The following is a 17,982-nucleotide window of genomic DNA, read 5'->3' on the forward strand; positions in this document are numbered from 1 at the left end:
TAGTGCTGGGAGGGGGACTTGGAGTGGGATTTGTATTAGGAGAAGTGACTTTTTGAGGGGGTTGGGAAAAGAGAGGAGGAAGTTTGGGGAGGCAAAGATTTGTGCTTGGTAGGGGGGATTTCAACAGGGGGTAGATTTGTCCTAGGAGGAGGGGGAATTCATAGAGGTAAGCATGTGAATTAGTGCGCCATTTTTTTTTTGGGGGGGGGGGGTGCATCTTGGCATGTTCGCCCTGGGTTCTAAATGACCTTGTCCTGGCACTGTTCCTCGCACAAGGGTTATTGCAGCCTTGGCATAATCTCCCTGCAGTAGCTCAGTGTGATATAACAAACATGGCAGCAATTCATTTCTAGCTCTTTGTAATTCCTATCCTTTTATCTGTGTATCCTGCTCTTGTTGTTACTTGCATGTGATGAAGCGCCTGACCCGGATGTCATGATGTTTTTGCTTCAAGGAGAACTAACACAAGCTTGCCCACGTGACGTGTGCTTGTTCAGCCGCTAGAGTAGCAGGAAGTATGATGGGGGTTTTGAGAGAGAGGCTTGGAACGCGGAAGTCCGAAGTCCTGCAGCGAGGTGCATAGTCTATGTGCTGCTGACCATGTTTATACCGTGCTAAGCTGCTGGAGAATACTGCCTGCACTACATGTCACAATGGCCAAAGCAGTAGCTGGAATGGTGACTGTCTTGGAGTCATACAGAGGGAGAGACAGACTGGTAAGTGAGACTTGTGCCAGCCTGGATAGGGGTGAGAGGTGCTTTCAAATATTAAAGACAAGAAGTACCCCCTCCATTGTATTTTTCAATAAACACTCCCCAGGTTGTCGTTCATATTTTGCTTACTCTGTACTTTTATATTTATATGAAAACCTACAGCATGCAAGGTGAAAGGAAATCTAACAGGCACTTCAAGGGAACTGAAGGCATGTTATATTAGACTGTGAGCAGGCAGGATTTTTATTGCTGAAGAGATATGCAATGGCTGATACATGATAAAATACACCTACCTGCCTGCTCACAGTCTTCTGTGGCATGTAAACTGAACAGGCATAGTCTCTGTGTGCTGGGATGACTGACACCTGCACAGGAATAGTGTCACCCCCCTGCCAGCCAAAAGAGATGGCAAAATCCGTCGCCCAGGAGAAAATGCCGACACCGACCAGGCACCCAGACCATTAGTCTGCATTCACACCTGTGCGTTTCCTAAATGCACAAAACGACACACAAAAATGTGCGCTGAAATTGCAGGTCGAGCGTGCACTGCCATTAATTAGCCACGCATAGGGAATGAGCTGCTGTAGGTGCGGTGTGTTAAGACTTAGAGAGCAGGTAAGTGAGGCGCCCTTTGTCCTGCTTTGAGCCCTGGTTCACATTGATGCGATTTGGCAATGGCAGGGTCCGAACCGGTGCAACGCTTCACCTATTCCCAAAAATAGTTTCTGTACTGCTTTTGACGATGTCTCTGAAATCGCCCCTCCCCCCGAAGTCGGGACTGACATGAGGGAATGAAATCGTGTGAGTTTAGCTGAACTCGCACAATTTCATTCCCGCAGTCAGTGTGAACCAGGGATAAAGCTCATTCACACCAGCCCATATGCTAATATGCTGCAGACTGGTGTAGGAGCCATGCTTTGAGTTGTTGCAACACAAGGCACTGTTTCCCCTTTTTAAAGGAAATCTTGGTTACAGCCAGGGTTTGACAAATTTGCTTGGAATCTAGGAGCCAGTTAAAGTTAGGAGCCAGAAAACGCACCCCGTCCCGACGAGCTTGCGCGCAGAAGCGAACACATACGTGAGCAGCGCCCGCATATGTACACGGTGTTCAAACCACACATGTGAGGTATCGCTGCGATTGGTAGAGCGAGAGCAATAATTCTAGCCCTAGACCTCCTATGTAACTCAAAACATGCAACCTGTAGATTTTTTTAAACGTCGCCTATGAAGATTTTAAAGGTTTGTCGGCATTCCACGAGCGGACGCAATTTTGAAGCGTGACATGTTGGGTATGAATTTACTCGGCGTAACATTATCTTTCATAATATTAAAAAAAATGGGGATAACTTTACTGTTGTCTTATTTTTTCATTAAAAAAAGTGTAATTTTTTCCAAAAAAAGTGCGCTTGTAAGACCCCTGCGCAAATACGGCGTGACAGAAAGTATTGCAATGATCGCAATTTTATTCTCTAGGGCAGGGGTCTTCAAACTACGGCCCTCCAGTTGTTCAGGAACTAAAATTCCCATCATGCCTAGTCATGTCTGTGAATGTCAGTGTGTTACAATGCCTCATGGGATGTGTAGTTCTACAACAGCTGGAGGGCCGTAGTTTGAGGATCCCTGCTCTAGGGTGTTAGGATAAAAAATATATATAATGTTTGGGGGTTCTAATTAGAGGGAAGAAGATGGCAGTGAAAAATAGTGAAAAATGACATTAGAATTGCTGTTTAACTTGTAATGCTTACTTGTAATACCAACGGCCACCACCAGATGGCGCCAGCTCACAAAAAAAAAAAAGCCAAGTCGCCAGGACACTATTTCTAGTCGCCATGGCGACCTGGCGACCGGGATTTGTCGAGCCCTGGTCACAGCATACACTTGAATTTTATATCATCAGCATTGTAATGTAACCAATAGTTATATTTGGCAATCCAATATTAGCTTCTCGAACAATCCCATTTCATGTTGTGGGTCCTGCCTGTCTGTTGATCATCTCTTTCCACAAGTTCCGGGATTCTCTGCATGATATTCTGCTTCTCCTCTGCTGTTTACTTTCAATTTCTAAGGACTACATACCTGTATCCCTATGGTCAATTAAAGTGGTTGTAAACTCTTACAAACCACTTTTTGCTACAGGGAAGCCTATAATAAGGCATATGCCGCCTATGCGTGGTCGGAATTTTCGACAAGAAAAGTTCGATGTGAGCTTTTGGTCGGAAATTCCAACCGTGTGTAGGCTCCATTTGACTTTTTCTGTTAGAATTTCCGACAGTAAAAATTTGAGAGCTGGTTCTCAATTTTTCAGAAGGAAAAGTTCTTGTCGGAAATTCCGATTGTCTGTATGCAATGCCGACGCACAAAAAAACACGCACGCTTGGAATCAATTTGACGCATGCTCGGAAGCATTAAACTTAATTTTTCTCGGCTCGGTGTAGTGTTGTACATCACCGTGTTCTTGACAGTCGGAATTTTGTGTGACCGTGTGTATGCAACACAAGTTTGAGCCAACATTCCGTCGGAAAAAAATCCACGTTTTTCTTTTCGGAATTTCCGACATTGTGTACGTGGCATTATCTGTAGCTAGCCTGGATATCTCCTAAATCTGTGTGGTTTAGGAAATATTCCCCTGTATCTGCAATGCGCACTGAAGCAATGACACGTCGTATCATTGCTTCAGTTAGACTGTGCCATTACCGGGATTGACGTCACGTGGCTCCGGCCAATCGCAGAGCCGGAGTCCGCGGGCCCGGAAGGAACAGGGGTGAGAAGATGGACGAAGCCTGCACCTGGGACAGCGCTGGATTTGTTTGCAGGTAAGTGTCACATCATGGGCTAGTAGGCAATGCATACTAGCCCATTATTCTTTTAATTTGCAGGGTTTGCTGTGAGCAAAAGAGGAAGTAAAACCCATCAGGGTTTATTCCTCCTTAACGACCACCCTATAGAAGATTTACTGCTACAGGCAGCCATTCTGTGCAGAATCGTGTGTATGTGTATATATATATATATATATATATATATATTGTGTGTGTGTGATTCTGCACCTTCGGGTAGGTGACGTTACGCAGGGCTCGACAAATCCCGGTCGCCATGGCGACTAGAAATAGGGTCCTGGCGACTTGGCTTGGAAGGGGGGGCAAAAAATTTTTTTTGGTGGTGAGCCGTTGGTATTACAAGTTATTACCACCAGGTGGGAGCTGGCGCCATCTGGTGGTGGCCGTTGGTATTACAAGTTAAGCATTACAAGTTAAACAGCAATTCTAATGTAATTTTTCACCTTTTTTTTCACTGCCATCTTCTTCCCTCTAATTAGAACCCCCAAACATTATATATATTTTTTATTCTAACACCCTAGAGAATAAAATGGCGATCGTTGCAATACTTTCTGTCACGCCGTATTTGCGCAGCGGTCTTACAAGCGCACTTTTTTTGGGAAAAAAATTACACTTTTTTTAATTAAAAAATAAGACAGTAACGTTATCCCCATTTTTTTAATATTATGAAAGATAATGTTACGCCGAGTAAATTGATACCCAACATGTCATGCTTCAAAATTACGTCCGCTCGTGGAATGGCGACAAACTTTTACCCTTTAAAATCTCCATAGGCGACGTTTAAAAAAATCTACAGGTTGCATGTTTTGAGTTACAGAGGAGGTCTAGGGCTAGAATTATTGCTCTCGCTCTACCAATCGCGGCGATACCTCACATGTGTGGTTTGAACACCGTTTACATATGTGGGCGCTGCTCACGTATGTGTTCGCTTCTGCGCGCAAGCTCGACGGGATGCTTTTTCTGGCTCCTAACTTTTTTAGCTGGCTCCTAGATTCCAAGCAAATTTGTCAACCCCTGACGTAACGTGATAAGTCACAGCAGAAGCCGATCAGCAGGTGCAGAGCTTCATCCTGACAGTGGAGATGTGATGGATTTTTTTTTTCCTGCAAAGAAAGAAGGGAAAGAAAATCCATCACAACCCCCTAGTCAAAGTACACAAAAACACTGGCTGCTAGGTAGGCACATATTTAACTCTTTGATTGCCCTAGATGTTTAACCATTTCCCATCCAGTGTCATTGGTACAGTGTCACTGGTCCTCAAAAAGTCAGTGCTAGATTGTCCACCGCAATATCGCACTCCCGCTATATGTCGCTAATCACCGCCATTACTAGTATAAAATAAAAATACCACCAAATGAAAGCTCTGTGGGACAAAAATGACATCAATTTTATTTGGGTACAGCATTGCATGAACACGCAATTGTCAGTTAAAGTAAGGCAGCGCCGTATCACAAAAAATGGCCTGGTCATGAAGGGGGTAAAACCTTTCAGCGCTCAATTGGTTAAAGTAATGCAGTGCCATATCACACAAAATGGCCTTGTGAAACAGTATATTAAAGGGGTTGTAAACCTTCATGTTTTTTCACATTTATGCATTAAGGTGAAAAACATCCGCAACTTACCAGCCCCCCCCCCCCCCCCCCCCCCCCGTTTACTTACCTGAGCCCTCGAAAGTCCCGCGTCACAAACGCGCTTGCTTCCCGGCTCTTCTCGTCCTGGTCTTCTCGGCTCTTCATTGGATAGCTTGATAGCAGCGCAGCTATTGGCTTGTGATGCTGTCAATCAATGCCAATGACGCGGGGGGCGGGGCTGAGACCTGTAGTAGGTGGCTATGAACGCCGGATACAGGACTTGGGAGCGTGCCCGCATGGTAGCCCGTATGGGAGAGGGCTTCCCAGGGGGGTTACCAGAAGCGGGGAGGAGCCGAGATAGCCGCTGAGGGACCCCAGAAGATGAGGATCGGAGCTGCACAGTGAAGGTAAGCATAACAAAATTTGTTGAAGCTTTACAACCCCTTTAATTAAAAATGAAAATATAAAGTAACAGATGACCACAGTTCAGTCAATTCCTTAACATTTAGGGCCAGATTCTCAAAAGAGATACGTCGGCGTATCTATGCGCCTGATTCATAGAATCAGTTACAGTTACGCATAGATAACCATTAGATCCGACAGGCGTAAGGCTGTCTGATCTTAAATGCAATTTTTTTTTTCGCCGCTAGGTGTCGCCGCCGTCGTTTTCCCGATCGAGTATGCAAAATACACGAATTCCCGAACGTACGCCCGACCGACGCAGTGAAGTTGCGATGTTTACGTAAGATTTGCGACGCGTAAAGTTGCCCCTGGGTATATGAGGCGCAGTCAATGTTAAGTATGGCCGTCGTTCCCGCGTCGAAATTTGAAAATTTACGTTGTTTGCGTAAGTCGTCCGTGAATGTCGCTGGACGCCATTTACGTTAACGTCGAAACCAATGACATCCTTGCGACGTCATTTAGCGCAATGCACGTCGGGAAATTTTAGGGACGGCGCATGCGCAGTACGTTCGGCGTGGGAACGCGCCTAATTTAAATGATCCACGCCCCCTACCCGGATCATTTGAATTAGGCGGGCTTGCGCCGGAAGATTTACGCTACGCCGCCACAACTTTACAGGCAAGTGCTTTGTGAATCAAGCACTTGCCCGTAAAACTTGCGGCGGCGTAACGTAAATGAGATACGTTACGCCGCCGCAAAGATCTACAAGAATCTGGCCCTTAGTGCTTAAATGTTTTTTCAAAACTCCAGAGGAAGCACCCAGAAATCCACCAGAGATGGGGATGAGGTTGGACACTTACGGAACCCAATGGCTCTCAAACAATTGAGAAGCCAAAAGCCCTTCAGGGATAAACCCAAAGTATGCCTGCGATAGGTGATGCATTCCGCTAATGCCTCTGGCTTCACTCCAGCTCCACTCTTTTGTAAAGTAATAGCTCCATGTTGTATCCTATTCTTCCTCACACTGAGTGCAAGTTCCTCAATGTGAAGGACAGGATCACCTATCACAGGCATATTTTGGGCTTATCCCTGAAGAGTTTTGGCTTCTCAATTGTTATATATAATTTTTTTTTTAAATTAATATACTGTTTCAAGTTTTTTGTATAATAGCGCTGCACTTTTTATATTGTATGTTTGCTAAAGGTTGTGTATCTTTTAAAGTGCTGGCAGCTTTTTCAGAATTTATTGTCACATTATCAATATAAGCGTGTCATTATATATGTACATATCCCATGGTACCTTGCTCCCTTTAAGCAGTGATTTCCTTGCTGACTCCGCCTCATGAAACTCCCCCTCCTAGCACCACTCGAGTTTAGAAGGCAGGATCTGTGAAATGTGTGACACAGCAGTGCCTACCCACATGGCACAGGGAACATGTGTCACCAAATTCACAGTGTGACAGCGCTGAAAAATGGCCTGGGCAGGAAGGGGGTGTAAGTGCCTGGTAGGCAAGTGGTTAATAAGAAACATTTAATGAATAAAAATACTGTATTATGTTTTGGATGAGATTCTTTTTCGAAGATCCACAACCTGTGAATGTTTACATGTTCTTTTCATAGATGCGAACGTTGTGCTACAGCTGCCAGTTACTTGGGGGTGTCATTACACAGAAGCATGGGGATAAACAGCAGTATGGAAAAGGCTTTCTCATTATAGCTTCACAACTAAGCCATTGCCGGACTGTACTGAGGCTGTTTGACGACCTGTCTATGCTTGCATATTCTTTTCAATATGGCCTAGGCAAAAAGGTGAGTTGACCGGTTTGTTGCTATTTTACCTGATCAACACCCAGTGAAAAGCCAGCATACAGGGAAGGCGATTTTTCATCATACTGCCTACATTTTTTTACTTGTATGATGATAGTCCATTAAAGGGGAGTTCCGGCCACAATTTCACTTTTTAAATATAAATACCCCTGTAATACACAAGCTTAATGTATTCTAGTAAAGTTAGTCTGTAAACTAAGGTCCGTTTTGTTAGGTTGTTACAGCATTTAGACACTTTATAAAATAGAAATTGACTGGGGCCATCTTAAGTGTGGGCATCATGAAGCCAGACTGTATGACTTCCTGGATTTCAGCCTTGCAGATCTCACACATGCTCAGTGCTGCACAAGCAGTGTCAGATCAGGTTTCAGCACCTGTGCTGTCCAAGTCACATGATTCTTTGAGACTGGGGAGTGCACAGACTCCTGGAAAGTTACACCCACTACATTCCCAGGAGTCTGTGCGGTGTAGGTTAGGAAGCATTAAGCACCTAGGTGCAGGAAGTGGGAAGATTAACTATTCTGCCTAGCAACAACACTTTGAAGGCATCTAAAAAAAAAAGAAAAATTCGTAAAGGACTAATGACATTTTTTAAAAACTACTGATGTAATGTTATATTTATGGGTGGAACTCCACTTTAAATTTGCCTAAAACAATCTAAGTGGCAGTTCCATGCAGTAGAACTATTTTGCCCACTTATCTGGCGCCCCATGTATTTTATCTTCTCTTTAGCATTCCATACTTCTGGAAGTGTTAGGTGACATGGTTCCCCACCACACGCTGTGGTTACGTCCTCAGACTTCAGTGACAGTACACAGCAGTGACGTCAAAGGAACGCAGGCATCTGACATTCCAGAAAGTGTCCAATGCTGAAGAGTCTGACAAAGGCCACATTTTTAGAATGGAACAAACTAAAGAAACAAAGGCCACTGGACTGGAATAGGCTACCAGAGCTCTTCTATTGCGGAGAACAGATTATTATTATTTTTTTATTAGGTATAAAATGTTAAATGTTCTATTCTCAGCTTCTGTCATTGAAGACTTTATTTTATATCATTAAAGAATGACAGCCTATAGTTCAATATAGAGTAGCTTTCAAGGTGTTAATATGACTTAACCCAGTTTCTACTGGGACCTAACTTTGTTTCTGTTTTGTCTTGTGATTTGAATTCCCCCACCAAGAAAAAAATAAACATACACACCTAAACCGCTTTGTCCAGTAGCATTGTTGCTTCTAGCATAAGATGGGACAAGAATATGGCAGAAGGGGATTTCGTGTAAGGGATTTGACTTTGAGACTGGGTTAATGTTGAAGCTAGGGCTTTTGCATTGCACCAACACTTACTAAGTAAGGGCCCAAATCTTGCAAATTGGTGATCATACACTGGATGGTGATGTCATTTTCCCTCCTCAACTGCCCCCGTCTGGATGCACCTAAGCACCAGGCCCTTTTAGCGCTTGAGCATTTATTCATTTCAGTGGCCAGAATAAATTACAAGTCTGGCCAATGAAATGAATAAATTCCACACGTCAAATGTGTTTAAATGCATTTTAGTTTGCACGTAATTGGATTATAAAATCAGCAGAGCTTCCCCTCGTTTCAGATTTACAGCGACTGCACTTCCAAGTGCACTTTCATTGCAATTTCAAGTGCACTTGTAGTTTGCACTTGGAGTTCAAAGTGTGCATGAGACCTATGAGGAAGTGAACCACGTAACGCGTCCGGGGGTCTGGAGTCTCTACACGTTGCTCGTGTCTCATCCCATTCATTTTAATGAGCTGTGAAGTCTGTGACCCTTGTCCCATGCAATTTAAATCGGCTAAAATGTGAGTAGCCTGTTATTGTTTTACACAGAAATAAAAGCCAATCAAACCCAGCGGAAGCTCTTAGATTCTGTTCCTTTTCCCTGCATGTTCTCGGTCCGTGCTTGTGGCTGTCTCATTGAGGATCTGAAACATCAATTTTACCTCCTGGTTGTTTGGCTGTCTTATTGGAAGACCTACTATCACTGTGCTTCCTGGTTTTTCGTTGATGAAAAACATATGCTTATTTGACCATCTGGTAAAACAGTGGTCTTACGCTGAGGTGAGAGTACCCATCCTAAACGGTGGAGGGATCGTTTTTGTGGTGTGCTCTATTACACGTGGTCAAGATTTCTAGGAAACTGGATCATAGGATTTGATATTCTTCTCCTTTTTTCTGGACTTTGTTAACCAATTTATATATATTTATTTACGCATAATTGTTTTATTTTACATTGGTCTGCGCTGCACTGCTTTCTAATTTTCTGTATCACTATGAGTTAAATCGGCTGAGTTTTTTTTTCACCCACATTACACGGAGTAGTACATTTTTAGTGCACTTTTGCAAAGAGTTCATTATTCCAAGATATTAAAACTATACATATTTAAACTGTTACATTGTGCTACATGAAAAGAAAAAGAACTGTTTAACTCACAGTATTTCTTTCATTCTATAAACTTGACCAGGAGGAGGACCGTCTTATCCGATGGATATCTGTGATTGGTAACATAATTGATCAGCTCTACTACCCGTGTGAGCATGTGGCCTGGGCTGCTGACGCGGGGGTGATTCGCACCAAATCTGATATTTGGTGGACTGCCAGCACTGCTCTGTGGGGTCTTTCACTTTTAGTAGGATTAATAAGGTATGTTGCTTCAAACCTTTAAAGATAACTTAACAGGGCACTTTCACATAAAAAATATGCAGCTGTAGAACGTAGTATTTCATCTACACATTAAAACTGAACTTTAGGCTGTTTTACCTGTAACTGGGTTTGTATTACTGTCCATATATTACACAGCTAGCCTGGTGAGCTGTTTTTTCTCTGTTATGAAGGAGTTCATCTGTCTGTTATTCTACCCCCTCCTATCAGCATTTTATTTGTCAACCCATAAGCTCTTTAGTACAAATTATTGTTTTTTACCAGTCTGAGCTTTGCTGTACAGGAACTGCAAGAGGCTGATAAATTGTTTTTTTTTAATTGCCTAGAGTTCAGGTTCAAGTTGGCCAGTGGATAAGGGGAGCCAAGTTCAGGATGAGTTCAGTTCAGGGCCCCCTTGTTTAGCTCTTAATATTAACCGTATTTATCGGCGTATACCGCGCACTTTTTTTGCTCTGAAAATCAGGGCAAAATCGTGTGTGCGCGATATACGCCGATACCTGCGAGTTTGAACCACTGCGCCGGCATATACCGAGCGCAGTACACTTGGATATAGTCAGGCAGGCTCGGCTCCTCTCGCGGTCACGTCCTGTACGTCCAGGACGTGACCGCGAGAGGAGCCGAGCCTGCACGACTATACCCGAGTGTACTGCGCTCGGTATATGCCGGTGCAGTGGTTCAAACTCGGCGCAGGGATCGAGCGGCGGAGGACACCACAATGGCCGCAGAAGGACGCCGAACCCGACGAGGAGGACACCACCGAAGCCGCAGACGGACGCCGGACCCGACGAGGCCGCCGATGGACGCCGGGCAAGACACCAAAACTGTAAGTACTAAAAATTTTCTTTTTTACAGGAATGCGGGTCCACATTAGGGGTGCGCGCTATACGCCGAAGCGCGCAATACCCTGATTAATACGGTAACAACATTAGCCAGACCAGTCCTAGAACTGCTTAAGCCCCCTTTCACACTACCGCGATTTAGACGTGATTTCAGAGAGACTTGAGCAGGGACTACTTTGAAGTCCGCACGACTTGAAGTCGTACTAATATGAATGGTTGTCAGTGGAAATCATGGGGAACGACTTTGCAGTCCCAAGTCGTTGTACAAGTATGAAAGGGGCCTTAAGCTTGTTTACTGGGGACCAAAACAAAAAAGAGCATTGTTTGTATATTACACTGACAATCCCATATTGCACCCCTCCCACTCCACCAATCAGGTTTTAGGGGAGAAGCTCTTTAAAGGTGTTGGCCTGGCAAAATTTGGGAAACCTTTTTTATTGATTTGCTAAGTTGTTGCTGTATATTTTGATTTGTTTTGTTGTGTGCTCATACTATCACAACCTCCATAAGGGAAATCTGTACGGAGACTGCTGACTTCATCTTCTCAATATACTGGTCATTTGACTGTCCTAATAATCCAATGACTTCAGTATTTTCTAATTTTTTATCTAAAAAAGGAGAGTGAATTAGAAGTTCTGACTTTCCCGATATACATGCTTGTTCTAGCTAGTGTCTCAAATGTTGAAGTCAGAGACCAGCCAGACCACTAACATTTTTAGGAGGTAAACTGTAAAAGTCTATTTTTTTCAGAACAGATTTACTGTAAAGGTTGTCAATAGAAAAAAAAAAATGACTGTTCTGCCATTATTGGCCTCTTTTTGAAAATTATTTTTGTTTGGCTGCCATCCTCAGCACCTACCTTTTCAGTACTTATTCACTAATCTGGAACATGTATGTGGACAGTGAAGGTACAACACCCAATCTGAATGCTGGTTCCAAGCCAATGATTTGCCAAGTAGGAAGGCTGGAAGATCAGTGTGACAGCTAGGCAGTTAGCCTTTTTAGGAGGGTTGGATATATATATATATATATATATTCAATTTTTTTTTTATTTTTTTTTACAGATTTATTTATATTTGAATAATGAATGGCTTGGTTTTGATTTATGAAATTGTTATTTTCTTTCTGATTAGGTCTTTAAGAATTTTACTGAAACTGAAAAGAAGTAAAGGAAAACATTCTGAGTAAGTTGCTTGTAATTAGTGTGCAGTATTTAAGCATGTTTAGAGATACAAGTATGTTCTAGACCTTTTGACTAATTAGCCATATGCCTAAAATACTGGACTAAATATTCAGGAAGAGGAATTTTTTGGTGGTGTGACACCCAAATTATCTTCCTAAATATATATATATATATAATATATATACATTTTTTTTTTTTTTTTTTTTTTTGGGCCAAGAATATTTTTAGCAAGTACAGAAAAATTCTGTTGATCTTGCCAGAAATGCAGTTCTTGTCATTTCCTGAACATCATCTTAGCTTTTTGTTTTTGTATAAATGATTAATCCACATTACCATGTCATTGAGATTACCAAAGGGACAGGATTTGTAGGATTACCAGGTTAAAAAAAGCCTGAAAAAAGAAAACTAATACGAGGTGGTATGAAAAAGTTTTAAGGTTTTGCAACATGCCAAAAGATAGAAGCATTAGACTGCGCACACACACACAGTCACAGGAAGCACCGACCTTCATAAGTCCGTGTGCCAAAAGACATCGTCCTGTGCACATGGGAGTTGTGCAACTGGTACAATTCTGACTACGTGCGTTTACCAAGTCTGCTATTTCATCACGGACAGCATGTTAGAACAAAGAGTAAATGTAAAATTCTGCGTGAAACTGAGTAAATCTGCATCAGACACATTTTGACATGATTTAGCAAGTTTACGGCATGCTGCAATGATTTGTTTGAAGTGTTTTGAGTGACACGCTTGCTTCAAGAACACCAGTGGAAGATGAGGAGAGATCAGTAAGACCTTCAACGAGCTCAACTCCCGAAAATGGCAATCATTTGGCAACTTGTAGTCGGAGAACAATTCACAACATTGCTGCCATTGTCGGTGTGTCAAATGGAACAGTCCAGGCAATCCTCACTTGTGATGTGAACGTGCGCCGTGTTGCTGCAAAGTTCATGCCCATGGCACCCTGACGGATTTCCTGGCAGACTTCGGTGCAGTGTTCCTTCTGCTCCTGGGTCAGCAGCCTAGGGATACCTCAAACAACTCATTGCAGCTTCGCCGTAAACTTGCCCAAATTATGAAAACATTAACCGCTTGCAGACCAGCCACGGTCATTATAGGGCAGCAGGTCGGCTCATTCCCGTGGACCGTCGTAGCTGTACGTGAGTTCTTTTAAGTGGGATAGCGGGCATGCCTGCTGTACCCTGGGGGTGCTGATGCCCATGACCGCCAGCCACGAGCAATCACGGGCACGAGAGGCAGAACAGGGACATGTTTGTGTGTGTGTGTGTAAACACACACATCCCTGTTCTGTGAGGAGAGGAGATGCAGATTGTGAGTTCCTACGTGCTGGGAACCACTATCTGTCATCTCCTATAGTAAGTCCCATCCCCCATACAGTCAGAACACACATTAGGGAACGCGGTTAACCCCTTGATCGCCCCCTAGTGTTGACCCCTTCCCTGCTAGTGACATTTACACAGTAATCGGTGCATTTTTATAGCACTAATCGCTGTAAAAATGCCAATAGTCCCAAAAATGTGTCGAAAGTGTCCGATATGTCCGCCATAATGGCGCAGTCCCGATAAAGTTCGCCGGCATTACTAGTTAAAAATAATAATAATAGAAATGGCATCAATCTATCACCTATTTTGTAGACATTATAACTTTTGCGCAAACCAATATCTGCTTTTTGCGAATTATTATTATTTTTTTATTTTTTTTATTACTAAAAATATTAGGGTATCGATCAAGTTGTGATGTGAATCAATCACGAAGACAATAACACATACATAAACCATAATTAATGAAATGGCATACATTGTTGTTTGGGGGGACTATATGGGGACATTGTGCAGTCTCTGACCCCCTCTAGTATCATGTCTGCAGTCTCTGACCCCCTCTAGTATCATGTCTGCAGTCTCTGACCCCCTCTAGTATCATGTCTGCAGTCTCTGACCCCCTCTAGTATCATGTCTGCAGTCTCTGACCCCCTCTAGTATCATGTCTGCAGTCTCTGACCCCCTCTAGTATCATGTCTGCAGTCTCTGACCCCCTCTAGTATCATGTCTGCAGTCTCTGACCCCCTCTAGTATCATGTCTGCAGTCTCTGACCCCCTCTAGTATCATGTCTGCAGTCTCTGACCCCCTCTAGTATCATGTCTGCAGTCTCTGACCCCCTCTAGTATCATGTCTGCAGTCTCTGACCCTCTCTTGTATCATGTCTGCAGTCTCTGACCTACTGTCTCTGTAGTTGTCTGCTGTGTTTACACTTTGCTACATGCAGGGAGTGTTGTATATATTTTTTTCTGACTGCTTGAATTTTTTTGGATGAAAACAAATCGAATCGTGGACAGGATAATCGTAATCAAATCATGAGGCCAGTGAAGATGTGCACTCCTACATGGCACTGCACATGTGATCAGTTATGACACCAGCCCTTTGGGTTGACAGCACAAGCATCTGTCACAGTTATTCATGGCATGATAACTGGGAAATCGTTTAATCAATGGGTTTAGTTCTGCTTTAAGCTATGTAAATGAAAGCTAGGAACTGATTGGTTGCTATGCAAAGTTGCTCCAGTCTTAGTATATTCCCTTCACAGCGTTTCTTGTTATCAAAATGTAGCCTTCCACTACAATCAGTCCACCTACCCTTCCATCCTATGCCTAACACACACACACACACAAACCCAGCTATTAATTATATACACTAATAAGATGTCTTTTTGATACGTATTTGTTATTTTACAGGAATGGTATGCCAAAAAGCCGGGGTGAAATAAAATTTCAGATAAGGTCAGAAATTTTGTGCATCGTAAGCTGTATCTCCGATTTGACTAATGCCATCCACTGGATGCCACCTGGTTTTCTGTGGGGTGGATGCTCTCCTACATGGTTTGTGGGGCTGATGGGGACAATCTCGTCATTGATTGGAATCTACCAGACTGCTGTTGGGGGAAGTGCTGCTGGTGTATGAGATCAAGAACACAAGAGTAGGCTTTAAACCTTGTGGGTTCACCTTGCCTCCTGCCTGAATTATGTTTCTAAAACTGGACTGATCCGCTGTTGTTAAATGCTGACATAAATAATCAGTGTGTGGTAAGCAAATTACTATTTGGGCTCAATCACAGTAGTAATCTGTGTGTACCGCAATGCAGGTATCTCAGTAATTTGCTTGACTAGGATTTTAATTTTTTAATAAAATGCAGCTGGATACAATTTTAAGTTAACATAGGTCTTTGAAATTTTATAATTTTATGAAATCGGTTATCGGTTAAAAGTAATCTAAGAGATTGCATTTGCAGCTAAACTGCAGCTTTAGGAAAATCATACAGACGATTTAGAGAAATAACCCCCCTCTGTGTGTGAAAACAGTTAGGGCTTTTTCCTACTTTATTTACCAGATGTGTTTTGTTCTCAATGGAAACACATCTACCCATAAATATACACATTGTAATGCGCTGTTTTTCACATCACCATATGTGAATATTAATGTGCCTTTACAAGCACTGCTGCAACTAGGTTTGTGTCATACAAGACTAGATAATACAAAACATTATTTTGTTCCCTACAGATGTTAATCCTTTCTTTACTATTAAGATGGGGCTTTTCATATAAAATGTACTATAAAGTACATATTTTGTAGTGGTGTTGAGATGCTGTAGTTTACACAACTCATTTTTTATTCACCTCTTTGGAGAAAAGCTATAACTCATGGTGCAAAAATGAAAAGATTTACAGCATGGCCGCAGAGATCTTTATTGCTTTTATGCCTAGATCTGTAGTTCTTCTTGAAAGGACAATTGCTTGCCCCAATTTGCCCTCCACACAGTCCATTACTAACCTCAGCCCCTGTTTCATGGTGTCAGGTTACCTGAGGCCAGGTGACAGATGCACACCGTTGGAGTGAGGAGTGGACCCTACAGCTGACTGCTGCGGATGGAACTCTGGGTGGTTAAGGGAGTCAGGTCCACTGGAGCACCGACAGGGAGCTAGAGCATAAGATTCCCCAGGGCGCGGAGTCTAAGAGCCAGCAGGTGTTCACCAGAGCCTCTAGTGGTGAGGATGGACTGGGCTGCAACTGGCTCCAGGTCACGGCCCCTAGAGTCTCCCAGTTCACAGTAGGCTACAGGAGGATAGAGGCAGACCAGGATAACAAGAGATGGTAAGGGGACAAGCCAAAAGGTCGGGGGGACCAGCAGACAAAGATAAACATAGAACACACCAGAGGTCAGGATCACAAGCAGGCAGGGATAGTTGAGAGCAAGCCAAGATCGGTAAACAGAGACAGACGTAGAGCACACGGCAAGTAGGAAACCAAACGCACAATAGCTTAACAAACAATGTTGATCAGCACGGCTGGCTTGCAGTGCACAGGTTAATATAGAGTTCCCCGATAGGGCCTGGGGTGGAGCCATGCATAGAGGTGAGATTACTTAAAGGGGTTTTCCACCCATTTTTTACGTTTATTAAAAGTCAGCAGCTACAAAAAGTGTAGCTGCTGGCTTTTAATAAACTGACACTTACCTGCTCCAGCGTTCCACTTCCTCCTTCCGCCGAGGGGCTGCAAAGGCGATACGTCATATCGCCTTTTGGCAGCCCCTCCCTGTAGGCGATCGCCTGGGACACGTGACAGGTCTCAGGCGATCGCCGGGCCGCGCGCGCATGCGCAGTGCCGCTTGCGCATGTGCAGTGGGTGCCCGGCAGTGAAGCCGAAAGCTGTCACGGCCAAGTGCCCACAGTGACAATGAAGACGCCAGCCGGGGAGGGGGGGGAGAGGAGCGGACCCCCGGCCGGCATCTTCATTGTCACTGTGGGCACCCGGCCGTGACAGCTTTCGGCTTCACGGCCAGTCACCCACTGCGCATGCGTGAGCGGCACTGCGCATGCGCGAGCGGCCCGGCGCTGCGCTGTTTAATTGGACAGGCGATCGCCTGGGACCTGTCACGTGTCCCAGGCGATCGCCTACAGGGAGGGGCTGCCAAAAGGCAATATGACGTGTAGCCTTTGCAGCCCCTCGGCGGAAGGAGGAAGTGGGACAGGAAGTCCCCTTCTCCTGAAGCCCCCACTCCCCCCCCCAAAAAAAATTACATGCCAAATGTGGCATGTAAGGGGGAGAGGAGTGGGTTAAGAGGAAGTTCCATTTTTGGGTGGAACTCCTCTTTAAGCAGCCAGGTGAGAGTGGCTGGCCTCTAAACCAGAACACATGGAGGAGAGGTAAGTTAACAGACAAACATTACTGCATAACCATGACACATGGTTTTAGCAATCAGGGGCATGCACTGTCTGGAACTGCACATCCTTTCTTTCAAAAGCATTTCTGCTGGGTCCTTCATCCTGTGCATACACACCATAAACCTGCTCATTTTTCTATAGGGAGAGTCATACTCCGGACCCCTGGAGCCTGCTTTGAATATGGCTTCCCATAGGAATCCGTCTTTCAATATGATAGCATGAGATCATGGAGCCAAAGGTACCTTTTTTTTTTTTTTTACATCCATTATATTTTCATTATTTATTTTTTCCTTAAAATGGCAACAGAACTTTTAACTAGTGTGATTTAGTGCCAGTTCACACTACAGCGACTTGGGATCCAATTTGTGTCACCCCCCAAGTCGCGCAACATGAGAGATCCCATTGAAGTGAATAAGAGCCGTCTTAATGTACACTACTGAAGTCTCTCCGACTTCAGAAAAGGTTCCTGTACTACTTCAAGGCGACCTCTAGGCAACTTGTAGGCAACTTGTACACCTTGATTTCAATGGCAGTTGCCTCCAAAGTCAGATCACTGTCTTAACTGAAGCAACTTTACAAGAAGAGAAAATAGTTTACTCAGGCAAACCTCTCCCTCCCACAGAGCTGATTATTCTGTGATTGGCCACACTTTAAGTCGCGCTGTAAGTTGCTCCAAGTCGCGCTGAAGTCTCCTTG

The 17,982-nt window shown here is 43.9% G+C and overlaps 1 protein-coding gene across 1 annotated transcript; it reads left to right on the forward strand.

The window, feature by feature from the left end:
* Window positions 1-477: 477 nt before the first annotated feature.
* PEX11G (peroxisomal biogenesis factor 11 gamma) lies at window positions 478-15,281 on the forward strand. The gene is made up of 5 exons (XM_040323170.1): window positions 478-716; window positions 7,140-7,328; window positions 9,837-10,015; window positions 12,006-12,056; window positions 14,803-15,281. The coding sequence occupies exons 1-5, from the start codon at window positions 654-656 to the stop codon at window positions 15,026-15,028; spliced, it is 708 nt and encodes a 235-aa protein (XP_040179104.1). The 5' UTR covers window positions 478-653; the 3' UTR covers window positions 15,029-15,281.
* Window positions 15,282-17,982: the final 2,701 nt, after the last annotated feature.

Source organism: Rana temporaria, chromosome 1 (genome assembly GCF_905171775.1).
Source record: "Rana temporaria chromosome 1, aRanTem1.1, whole genome shotgun sequence".
Lineage (NCBI taxonomy): Eukaryota > Metazoa > Chordata > Amphibia > Anura > Ranidae > Rana > Rana temporaria.